Source organism: Trifolium pratense, linkage group LG7 (genome assembly GCF_020283565.1).
Source record: "Trifolium pratense cultivar HEN17-A07 linkage group LG7, ARS_RC_1.1, whole genome shotgun sequence".
In the NCBI taxonomy this organism is placed as follows: Eukaryota; Viridiplantae; Streptophyta; class Magnoliopsida; order Fabales; family Fabaceae; genus Trifolium; species Trifolium pratense.
In genome coordinates, this window is record NC_060065.1 from 33,124,522 (window position 1) to 33,137,361 (window position 12,840).

Genomic DNA, 12,840 nt, shown 5'->3' on the forward strand with positions numbered 1-12,840 from the left:
AGGTAAGAAATGCACAAATTTCAATATAAAGTTTTCTTATTAAGATGTTTAATTAGTGCATTGAGGACACTGTTTAGTTGTCACATCAGATTTATTTTTTTATTTATTTACTATTTAATTCATATTTAATTATTTCTTAAATTAAAATAATGAAATTTCAAAATAATATATAAATTGAACGTGATATATTAAATCAGTGATTGAAATGGAAAATTAGGAGAACACAAGAGACCAAACCCTAAAACTTGAGTTATAAACACATAATGGCGAAGTAATTGGGGTTTTGCAATGATGTTTGTCTTCATATATTGCTACTCATCGTATTCAAATTGTGTTTGTCTTCTTTGATTCTGCGCATATTCGCCTTCTTTGATTTTGCTTGTTGGACTGATATGGAGACCATATCATGAAATAATATTATAGTTTGACCATTCCTACAGGCCTAGCTCTACCACGTCATGAGCTCCACTCCTACAGGCCTAGCTAAAGCACATCACAAGCTCCACCTTCGTCCCACCTGCACGTGATATGCACGGACGAGTGACTTGAGCTAGGTGTTTTCTACCTCCACGTGATCTGCACAAACGAGTGACGTAAACCACGTGGATTCTAACTCCACGTGTCTTGTACGGACGAGCTGCTTATGAATCTCAATGTCATACTTATTGAGTCTGGATACCTCAACCCAAGAGAAGGCTCATTAGATTAAGGGATGTTGGACTATAAAAAGAAAACACTTAGGAGGAAAAAAGATTTGATTGGTTATAGGTCAAAAACAATATATTGTAATAGTCATTCTCTTAAGTGCTATAAAACTCTCTAGGGCAGCTCACCTTTGTATTTACATACGTGAACACTTGTATTTGTCTTCCTCGTACCACGCTCAGTTTCTATGTTATTTTGTTATTTCATTTTTCAATTTAAGAAATAATTAAAATAATTTCAAAAATTAAATTTGAGGTGACAACTACATAATAAACATTTAGGGCTAAAAAAAACTGCATTTAAGTTTTTTTGTTTAGTTATCTTTTAAAATTTTATTGAAAAAATCTATATCTTTTTTATTTAATCAGATAAACATAGATATTATAAAAATAAAAAATCAGATTAACATGATGTTTGAATGAGCTCTCAATCCTTTCGCAAATCGGAAAGAAGCTCAGCGACTCCCGGTGGCACCAAAACTATGAACAACTGACTAAAATCCCAATCCCAAAACCCTAGAAAATCCATTTGTTTAATATAATAATCTATAAATCTTCTTATTCTCTGTTGTGAAAGTGCAATTGAAAAATGTCAATGGATCTTCAATTGAAGTCATGTTGCAGCGGTTGCGGAGAAACCACCGGTCTCTACGGAAGCAATTGCAAGCACATGACTCTATGCTCAACCTGTGGCAAAACTATGGCTGAAAATCGCGCCAAATGTTCCACCTGTGGCGCCACCCTCACTCGCTTGATTCGAGTTCGATTTCATTTTTTTCAATTTTCGTTTTCTATTAGGTTTTGGTATTGTGCAATTTGTTGATGATTTTTTTGTCACAGGAATATAATGTTCGTGCAACTTCTGCAAACGATAAAAATTACTTTATTGGAAGGTTTATGACTGGATTGCCTGATTTTTCGAAGAAGAAAAGTGCTGAAAATAAGTGGTGTTTGCAGAAGGATGGATTGAAGAGTCGCCAAGTTACTGAATCTATGAGGGTATTGAAAATTTGAAATTGCGTTATTGCTTTGTATTTGTGGTTTTCTTGCATTATTGAGCTATGAAGCACTGACACGGACACTGAATATGACACGGACACCAGCACAGATAATAATTTGAAAAATTGACATAATTAAATGGAATCACAAAACCGACACATGTCCGACACCGGGACACACTTGATCTGAGAAGTGTTCGTGCTTCATTGTTATTGAGAAGCTGTGAAATTGTAATACTTGATGTATTTGTTTTATTATGCTTACTAGGACATTAGCACGAGTGCGAGGAAACCGACTTGTATGGGGTTTCTTTAGTATGTATGAATAAAATATATATGACAACGTTGCCATGTGGTGCAATGTGGATAAGCGTATTGTATTTTATTAATAGTGTGATGAATAAATTACCCAAGATATCATTTCATGGTAATGCTAGGTTAAAATATTGAGTTGTTTAGTTGATGATTATTGTGGACATTAGAAGATGATTATGTGTTTGTCATGAAGAAAGTGAAAAATTGCCTGTAGGTTACAATAGGTCATTTTTTTCTTTTCTTTTTTGTTCATGCGTGATTTATTGTTGCATTACATAGGAGAAGTACAAGAACAGGCCTTGGCTCTTGGAGGACGAAACAGGTCAGGCCCAGTTTCAGGGTCATCTGGAAGGTTCACAATCGGCTACATATTACCTTCTAATGAAGGAAAAGAAGGAGTTTGTTGCCATTCCTGCTGGGTCCTGGTATGCTTGTTAAGGATTGCGTTTGTGGAAAGAACTTTGCTTTTATCTTCTTGTCAGTTTTTGTTACTGCTCAAAGACAGTAGGCAGATGTGATATTTGACATTTTTTTTTAGGTACAACTTTAACAAGGTTGCACAATATAAGCAGTTGACCTTGGAGGAAGCAGAAGAGAAGATGAAAAATAGAAAAAAAACTGCTGATGGATATCAAAGATGGATGATGAAAGCAGCAAATAATGGGCCTGCTGCATTTGGTGAACATGTGAAGTTAGAGGACAAGGAAAGTAATGCAGGTGGTGGGAGAAGCCGTAAAAAAACTGGCGATGATGACGATGAAGGCCCTTCCTCTGATAAAGGAGAGGAAGATGAAGATGAGGAAGTAGATAGGAAGAATAGACTTGGACTGAAAAAAAAAAGTGGCTATGATGATGATGATGAAGTTCCAAAGGGAGGGGATCTAGATGACGATGATTATGATGTTGAAAAGGGTGAGTATCTTGCATTGTTTTTTATTTTTTTTATGAATCCATGTTGAAGGTTATTAGTTTACTTTTGGTTAGTTTTATATAGTGATGACCTATCATAAAAAATTGGAGATGAGAGGAAACAATTATTTTATGGTATACATTACATCATGTCATAAATTACAATGTCCATCTCTTTCGTATCTTGATTGCTTCAGTGTTGTGGATCTATGCACCTTGAAGAGATAGCTTAGAGAGTAAATAAAGAAATCAAAGTGACTGCTTCTTGAAAGTTGAAACATATATAGGCATCGTACAGTCCAAGTTTTGAAGAAGTATTTAGTTTGGCCATGGATAGAGAACTGCTATGATAGAACTAATATACCTTGTCAATGCTGGAAAGAAAATTTGCATTCGTGTGAGATTAGATGAAAGTTTAAAATTATTAAAAAATATATTATAGTGCAGGTCTATCATCAATATGTGAAATAATTTTGTCTCAAGATTTTTCTGTCAATAAAAATAGTAAAAATAAAAGCTAGTGAAAAACGAATTATAATTTTATAAACTTTTGAGAACAAATTGTTTAAAAGTTGTATGACACCACAATCTGCTAATCAGTAAGTAATAGACTGATAGGCTCGCAAAACTTGACTATTATGTGAGTTAACTCAGTATGAATTGAAAAGTTTTAAATCACTTTAATTTAAGAGTTTGTGCTTATTCTTTCTTTGAGCATAGTTGTACTTGTACATCATTTACAGGTGATGATTGGGAACACGAAGAAATTTTCACTGATGATGATGAAGGTGTTGCTAATGATCCCGAGGAAAGGGAAGATTTGGCTCCCGAAGTCCCCGCTCCTCCTGAAATCAAGCAGGTTAGTTTCCGGTCCACAAATTCTTATATACTTGTAGTTGTGCCATGTCAGACATATTTTCCCTTTCTGTGTCATAGCTAATTCTACAATTGATTATATACTAGGTATGGTAATATTTATGGAAATATTTATCTACGGACTTTTAGCCTTCATAAAGGAGGGTTAACTAGATGAAAGATTTTAATAGTTAGAGGTAAAGAGAGACAAAGGAAACTATAGGTAAAACCAATGAGAGAGCTTTGGAGTTAAATGGTCTATCTTTGAACCTATTAAAGAAGCTAAAACATTTTATCCCCATAGTTTTGTCACCCTCTAGATGGATTTATTTGATCTGGTTGATTATATTGATTACTTTTTTGTATTTTCTCACTATTTATTAGCCTATCTTTGGTTTCATTCTTTTTGTATTTTCTCACTATTTATTGGTTTCACACTTTTTGTGGGCTATGCCTTGGCCTAAGAAGTCTCCTCCATTTCTTGGAGCTCTGCTATTTTTCTTCTGTAATTTCCCTTTTTTCATCTATAACATACATTCTCTTGCTAGATAGGTCATAGGAGCAAGTTTCTATCAGTTATTCTTGTTTGTATGTGAGTTGGGTTACGTTTTGACCCAGTTTTAGGAATCTAACCCATGAGACTGATGACAGGCATCCTTGATGTTTATATCTCTAGGAGCAAGTTCCTATTAGTTATTCTTGTTTGTATATGAGTTGGGTTACGTTTTGACCCAGTTTTAGGAATCTAACCCATGAGACTGATGACAGGCATCCTTGATGTTTCTATCTCTGGGAACTTGTACTTAAATAAATAACATGGAGCGGATGAGGACAATTCCATATTTGGTTTATTTGGTGTTGTTGATTCAAGCATTCCTTCCTTGTTAAGTTAATCTTTTAAACATAATTGCAGGATGATTCTGATGAGGAGGAGGACGAAAATAATGAAGAAGAGGGAGGTCTGAGTAAATCTGGGAAAGAGCTGAAGAAGCTGCTTGGGCGAAGTGGTGGTCTGAGTGAATCTGATGCAGATGATGACGATGACGACGATGACGATGATGTATGGGTTTTATTCCTTTCTCTTTTCAATTCTCCCTTATTGTCAATTTACTATACTTGTTTATTGTTCTTTGTTCCACTTATAAGATGAAAGACAGGCATAGCTTAATGAAAACTAAACTCCCTTTATGGTGTGCTACATATACCTTTTACATTTTTTGTAACTTCTCTATCGAGGAAGTGTCTGACTAGGTCCAATTTTATTGATATTTTTTAAACAGTAGTGCTATATTTACCGAATTTTTCCTTCCCGAAAACATCACGAAGCATGTAGTGCCTTTAAAGCAAACCATCTTACTCTTGAACTGGCGGAAAACACGGCATGTAATGTGTTAAAATAGCCTATCATATTACTTCGGGATATATTCGGGACAATTTCTTTCGGGATATCTAGCATTTTCCTTTTTTAAATCCTTGCCTATGGTTTGAACTAGAATTCAGCATCTTTCATTAATCAGCGGATCAATTTTATTTGTCTAGATTGATGACGAGGTTGCTGTTCCTCCTGTGACTGCTGCAAAGCAGAAGGAACCTAAGGAAGAACCTGTTGACAACAGTCCTTCAAAACCTACTGCAACAGGACCTTCTCGTGGAACACCTACTTCAAAGTCTTCAAAGGGGAAAAGAAAAGCAAATGAGGAAGCAAAGCCACCTATTAGTGTACCACCTAAGAAGGTGAAGACAGAAAATGTAAGTCATTGCTTTTTGTTGGCTAGCTTGATTATGAGTGCTCCTTTTATTATAATTATTGCTGACCTTGTAAAATATAGAACTGAACAATTAAGCTGGTTTTTACAATGTAATCATAAGATTCTAAGTAGGATTGGAAGACCTTGTATGATCCTATGCTATGAAGCACGAACATAGACATGGACATTGACACCGATAATAATTTTAAAAATTTCAATGTAATCATAAGTGTCAGTGTCGTACAATGACGTGTGTCCGACATCGGGACACACCTAGTCCGAGGAGTGTCCGTGCTTCACAGATCCTACGAGTTGATGCTCGATCTGGACTGCACTGGGTCTTTAGCTTATTTAGAAAGCAGTTTTTACCAAAGGGGATGCTGCTTAGTTGGGAGACAACAATTCTCCTAATTTGACATGGGAGCACTTTCTGGGCAACGTTTCTCCTAGCTTGACATGGGAGTACTTTCTGGTTAAGACAACTAAATATTGTGCATCCTGCATATATTATGACTCTAAATAATAAACTAAGATACAATAATATAATATTAATGATTTTAAAAATTGCTGAGAACCTTTTTTTTTTTTAACAAATAACTAGATTTAGAGTTTTTTCCTATTGCTGTTATTGAAATTCTTAATTATTATATTGAATCAGGAACCAAAATCATCTGGAAAAGATGTAAATGGGTCTACATCTAAAAGTAATGCGCCTCCAAAAGGCACACCACCACCGTCATCAAACGCAGCTTCTGGGCCTGTAACTGAGGAAGAAATTAGGGCTGTTCTAATGCAAAGGACTCCATTAACCACACAGGAGCTTGTAGCTAAATTTAAGGGAAGATTAAGATGTGCAGAGGTAAGCTCTAATTTTTCTCTATCCTTGTTTAAATTTTGATATGGGAACAAGTATAATTTTTCTCTATCCTTGGTAAAATAGTCTAATTCTTAATCAACATTTGGTCAAATTTAGATATGGTGAAAAGAACCCCCCACAATAATTGTCATATTATGTTATTTCACACAAATTAAAGAGAAGAGAATATTGATTTTACCAAAATAACTTTATTAACCATTGGTGTATTTCCATTATCAATTAATTAATGCAAAGTGTAGAATAAGAAATTGGGAGTGATGCACATAATCATAATTAGATGCACAATTGGAAAAAAACAATTAAAATTATATTTAAAACCAAAAGCGACAATTTTTGTTTGTTTGCAAATGTGACAATTATTATGGGGATGGAAAGAGTATAAAACTTATCACACATCTAAATTTTATCAATATTTCTTTAATCTTACGAACGAATTTGTGACTGATATTTGTCAATGTTGGATTAAAATGATGCAACCTAACTAATAATATTATGGTAAATTTTTTTGCTGTGTTCTTTTGTTTTGGACGGATAATTGGATATATGAAGTATGGACATATGAATCCTTATGGCACATTTTCTTAGCCTGAGGCAGTCGTGTATTAACTAATTAACTAATATATAACATTTAAAAATAGTTTTAACCAAGATTTGCTGATTTGTAGCCAATTTAAAAAACCAGAAAAGACCGATTCAACTATAGATTAAACATATAGATAAATGTCCAGAAAAAGAAAAAAAAAATTCCTTGTTGAACCAGAATGAATTGGTCAAAACCAGTGAACTTGTTTATGTTGCGGAAATATGATCATCTAAAATTTCAAACTTTTGGCTGAAATTTCAGTCTCTGACCTAATATAAACCCTTTTTTTTTTTTTTTGAACGGCAAATATATATATATATATAAACCCGTTTGATGGATAAATAGCAAACTAAATGGCAGTTTAAGATAAGTGAGGAAAAGTCCACAATTGATTTGCTCAAAATGAAAAAGTACAAATGGCAGCTTTAAGATATGGGAGGAAAGAATACTTCCTCCCCCTTGCTAGCGGATGCGAGACTTGTTCCCCTTCCCAGTTAGTATAATTGTCTTCTCTTGTTGGTATTTATTGGCATGATTATTTACTTGCTCTTGTTCATGTCATCTGGTTGGGTTGATGGTAAAATTGGTCAGAACCTTGACCAGAAACTCTCACCAGTTTGATTTTTAAAACTTTGCTGAACATTGCACCGCATGCTTGTTTGATATGTGCAGGACAAGCAAGCTTTTGCTGAGATCCTGAAGAGAATCTCTAAGATACAGAAAACTAATGGATCCAGTTATGTTATCCTGAGAGGGAAGTAACTTTGCAATACCTAGTGATTGATTGTGTTGGAAGATGCACCATTGAAAAGAAAATATGCTAATGCACCGTTGACAGCTTATACCGGTTAAGATCAGATATCTTTCATATTTTGTGCATCTTCTTTGAGATCCCATGAGGAGTTTGATTTTAATTTTAGTAAGTTGATGACCATTAAGTTACTGGTTATGTTATTTTTGAAAGAACAAATTTCTGAGTGTTTTATTAGACATGGAGATGGTGTTACACTAATGCATTGCGTAAACAGGTTACACCAGTTAATTCCTTGAAAGAAAAAAAAGCTTATACTAGTTAATGATATGGTAGATGCAAATTGTACAGTATAGTCATGCTTGTGCATATTTATCATTATTTTCCATGTTGTTGTATATAATAACTATAACTATTTTTTAGACAAATTTCAGTTGTTAAAAATAACTGAAATTTGAAATACTTGATTGATGTTAAAGAAACAGATTTTTGTTTTATAAATGATTTTTGTGTTCAAGAAAATCATTTTTTTGTAGAGATTTTGAAAAAAATCTAAAGTTATTTGCCGTTTGTTTACAATCGTTAAAATCTATTTTTTTAAGATGGTGAGAGGTGATTTTTTTTTACGAAAGATGGTGAGGGATGATGAATGATAAAAAAATGGATTTTGATAAAAGTTATTGAAAATGGATTCTCATTTTAATGAAAAAAATGATTTTTGAAACAAACACGTAAGATAAAAAAATAATTATTTTTTTTGGGAAAATAGATTTTTTTGTTGAAAAATCTGAAACAAACATGTCCATAATGAAAATAATGAAAGTGATGTTAGAAAAACTAATTTTTGCAATCAACTGTGGTTATGAAGCAAAATAAATAAAGAGACAATAACAATAACAGTAATTTCAGACTAAGTACCTCTACTTGAGTTTTGTTTGGCGAGTACTTCATCCAAACAAGGGTTTATGCCGCACAATATCAAAATTTCAGGAACAAGACTAAAAAATAAATTAAATTATTTCTTAAACAAGATGTATTTCAAATAAAAATTATTAGCTTCAAATCAAATGTCCCAAATTCCAAACATTGATATTTGTTTTATTCTTTCTGATGTCTGAGGGTGAAGTGAAGTGCCCAAAAGCCAAATACTTCACAATGTCAATGAACACAACACAAACTGGCCATCTGAATTCTATCCAAATCTACACTTAGATATATGCTTACAAGTCACAATAACTTATCTAAAGAAAACTCATCAATATTTTGTCTTCAAATATGTCATAGTACATAGAAAGTAACTAATTATTCTCCTTAAACTTAAGCTTATATCAATAAGCAATGACCACAATGACAAATAACAATATTGAAAGAATTACACTGTGACCATAATGTGCCGAACCAGAAGGACTAGTTGGCTCAGCAGCAACAACATTTTGAGTGTTGGGTAAGGCCCTTGAAGGTGAGTCCTTAGGCTGAACCTCAACATGAAGCTTAAGACCATTCTTGCAATTCTCAGAATTACTACTCACAAAGTATCTGATTCCTTCCCTCTCAAGTGGGATTGTATGCAAACCTTCAGTGTACATCATTATAGGGTTGCTCATATTGCAAGATTCATATTCTTCTCTGCTTTTTAGCTCAGCAATTAATCCTTGTGCTACAGAGTATGCAAACCCTGCCCATAAATAAATTTTTGTCATTTATTACAAATTAAATTGAAGGAAATATGATGGTAAAGGCTATGTTAAAATATAATTAACTATTATCAATAATTAAAACAAATTTAACTTTTGTGCCCAATAAAAAAAATTGAGTTTAACTTTCATTTAATTTTCTAATTTTTTTTACAGGTTTTATATAATTTCATTTTATTAAATGCCCCTTCAATTTCAATCCATTCTTAATAAACCCATAAAAAAAATCCTAATATTATTTTAGTTTGCTACCATTCCATTTTGAATCTAGATCTTATAAGAAAAGGAAGAAAAACAAATATAAGAATATATTTAATCATTTTTATCAAAGGACTCATGAAACTCAATGGAACAAAGACATAGAGTGAAAGAAGAACAATAAACAAAAAAATAAAAACAAAATGTTAAAGAAAAAAAGACATACAGATTTTGTCTCCAACCCTAAAGACCTTGCCAGAAGACCAAGATAAGATGTCTGAGTTTGGATCCCATCCATGATCTCCTCCAACTACATGATGCACTTCACTTGCTGCCACATTCATGCTCAAAGCCACAACCACTACCACAAGACCAAAAATAATCCCTCCCATTTTCATTTTTTCTGTCTATATTTCTCAAACTCACAAATATATAGAATGTGGAGAGTAGAGTTTAATTAGTAGGTAGAATTGAAGGTGAAGAAATAGAATGTGAAGAAGTCACAAAAGAAGGAACTACTTTCCTAATTTCCTTACTCTTCTAAAACGAGGTAAGGATTGACTGGTAGTTAGGACAATGCTTCCACACTCACCATATGTTTATAAAGTGTACGTGACAATGACATGTTGCTTATTAAGTATGCTTTTAAATAATTTAGTTATCATCGCATTGATTTGAAAATTTAAGATTCAACAACATATAAGTGAGAGAGAATAAAAAATCTAATGTTTAAAGATTTTCGGTGAAAGTGTGGTGTCAAAAGTCACTTGTATGTTAATCAAATCTCATTGTATTGACCCAACACAGTGAAGCTCCCCCTAAATGGTCCAACCGGGTGCCATTTAGCCTGCACAAATTGTACAATTTGTGCACTGTGCACAAAAACTTTTTGAAGGACACGTGTTAGTGCACACTTTTTTATTACCGGTTACAAAAATAAAGTAAACTTTTGCTATTTAAACCTACCTCTCTTGTCTGTGCAAGAAGTAATACATACCCTACTTATATTTTACCTTTTCGCCCCTTTTTCATGTTTTTCATATTTACCTTTTTTTATAATTATTATTAATAAAATAATAATAATTATTATAATAAAATAAAAAATAAATTATTTTTATTTAATTGAGTTTAAAAATAACACTTTACACAGCCACATTGCATAATTTGATTGAGCTAATTTTAAGTGTACTAATTTATCATAACTCTAGTTAAACCACTCTTAAGTCAACTCAGACATAATATTATTTCTAATATTATTTTTTATATTAATTGTCATCATCGGCGTAGAATATATGGACAAACAGTACGGTAAAAAAAGTGGGCACGTAGAATCGTTCATAATCTAGTTAGAGCGTCTATATTTTAGTTAACCTAACATTTTTTTATTATCATCCTCATTGTATTGATACTATTATATATGATATGATGAAATGAATTGATTTAGTTTTACTTAAAAAAATGGCCACGTAAATGAATTTGGGCTCAAAATAAAATTAGCTATTAGATCGTTTATGATATTTGGTTAAAATATTTTATCAATCTGACTGTTAAATATCACATAATTGGACTGAAAGATAAATGAGAATGATAATTTTGATAATTAGACTTTGAATGTATAGACTGATTGTAATAACGATCTCATCAGAGACCTAGTTTATATAAAAGGGCCATGGAGTTTGACTCGAGAATTTGAATTTTATCAGTCTGACCGTTCAATATCACTTAATTGGACTGACAAACAAATGAGAATCAAAATTTTGATAATCGGAATCTGAATGTATAAACCGGTTATAACAACGGTTTGATCAGATACCTAGTTTTTATGAAAGGGTCCTGAAGTTTGACTAAAATTACCAAATTTGACTGGAGATTTTGAATTTTACCAATCTGACCGTTCAATATCACGTAATTGGACTAAAAAAATAAATGAGAATCAAAATTTTGATAATCAGACTCTGAAATATAGGCCGAATGTAATAACGGTCTTATCGAAGTATATAAGATTCAATATGTTTAAGATACATATATTAAAATAAAAATTAATGAGTAATTGAAAATGTCACTAATGTACATATCAGACACATGTCGACGTTATATTGCAGCGAGTCATCACCGTATTAGATTTTTTAAATTATTTATTTAAAAAAATAAAATCGAACATCGTATTATACGTATCGACGACGTTCCAAAGGGTATCGGTGAATCGGTGCTTTAGAGCTCAAAATAACCTCCAAAATTGTCATGAGTATTTTTTGTGTAAGAAAATTAAAAAAATTGTGTAACGTTTTCTTTTTTTAATTAATAGAAGGATTTTTTCTTATAAGGATTTTTTTTGTTGCAGAGAAGGATTAATTAACTGAACAAGTTATATTAAACATAGAAGGATTGATTTTTTTTGTCAAAAAAAATAAAACTGAACAATTTTTTTTGTCAAGAAAAAAAAACTGAACAAGTTATAATTATATTAAACATTTATAGCAAAATGTCTCAAAAACAAAAACATTTATAGCAAAATAATATCTTCCCTTCAATATTTTATTTGGGCTCAAAAAAATATTTGGTCCAAACTTCCGGTCCAAAACACACAAATAAATAACATAGATTTATATGATTTAAAATATTCATTTAGTGGGGTCACAGTTTTATTTTTTATGTATGACCAATAAGTCATAAAATGTTAACAAGTCAACAATCAAAATTAATCTTAATCACTACAATATTATATATTATATCCAATGGCTCACATTGAAACAAACAAATTTGTGCACCCATGCACAAATTTTACAATTTGTGCATACTAAACCCCACCGTCCAACCGTGATATCCAAGTCGATTGAATGAGGAGTAATAAATGAGTGATGATGAATCACAGACTTTGAGATATTCACACTTGAAGAGGAATGTTGAGATAATTTAGTGATGCACAATATCAATTATAAAATAAAATAAAATAAAATAATTATATTGACATCCAATCATAATGTTTTTAGGAAATATTCAATCATGAAATTGTCATGTAAGTTTAGTTTGCAACAACAATTTAAAAATAAAATCAAAATGATGAAAATATGATATGACCGACGGTATCAGAATTAGATGACATTACTGGCAAAAAAAAAGAATTAGATAACATTATCAAGCAAATACAAGTATATAAAAATGTTGAGAGAAATAAAGTATAATTATAATTATTTTGAAAGATAATAAT

At 32.0% G+C, this 12,840-nt stretch overlaps 2 protein-coding genes across 2 annotated transcripts; one reads left to right on the forward strand and one right to left on the reverse strand.

Annotated features, from left to right (window-relative positions):
* The first annotated feature begins 1,000 nt into the window (after positions 1-1,000).
* Positions 1,001-8,128, forward strand: LOC123897307 (transcription initiation factor IIF subunit alpha-like). The gene is made up of 9 exons (XM_045947900.1): positions 1,001-1,464; positions 1,545-1,703; positions 2,297-2,442; positions 2,556-2,929; positions 3,670-3,785; positions 4,695-4,841; positions 5,321-5,530; positions 6,188-6,388; positions 7,662-8,128. Exons 1-9 carry the CDS (start codon positions 1,294-1,296, stop codon positions 7,749-7,751), a joined length of 1,614 nt encoding a protein of 537 aa, XP_045803856.1. The 5' UTR covers positions 1,001-1,293; the 3' UTR covers positions 7,752-8,128.
* Positions 8,129-8,808: 680 nt separating this feature from the next.
* Positions 8,809-10,224, reverse strand: LOC123897723 (mavicyanin-like). Its single transcript, XM_045948467.1, has 2 exons — positions 9,859-10,224; positions 8,809-9,415 (listed from the first exon to the last, which is right to left on the reverse strand). The coding sequence occupies exons 1-2, from the start codon at positions 10,028-10,030 to the stop codon at positions 9,069-9,071; spliced, it is 519 nt and encodes a 172-aa protein (XP_045804423.1). The 5' UTR covers positions 10,031-10,224; the 3' UTR covers positions 8,809-9,068.
* Between the last annotated feature and the right edge of the window lie 2,616 nt (positions 10,225-12,840).

Coding starts and splice junctions, on each gene's coding strand:
- LOC123897307 (XM_045947900.1), top strand. CDS start 1,294: ATGTCAATGGATCTTCAATTGAAGTCATGTTGCAGCGGTTGCGGAGAA. Junction 1,465..1,544: donor CCCTCACTCGCTTGATTCGA/GTTCGATTTCAT, acceptor TTTTTGTCACAG/GAATATAATGTTCGTGCAAC. Junction 6,389..7,661: donor GAAGATTAAGATGTGCAGAG/GTAAGCTCTAAT, acceptor TGATATGTGCAG/GACAAGCAAGCTTTTGCTGA.
- LOC123897723 (XM_045948467.1), bottom strand. CDS start 10,030: ATGAAAATGGGAGGGATTATTTTTGGTCTTGTGGTAGTGGTTGTGGCT. Junction 9,416..9,858: donor TAGGGTTGGAGACAAAATCT/GTATGTCTTTTT, acceptor ATTTATGGGCAG/GGTTTGCATACTCTGTAGCA.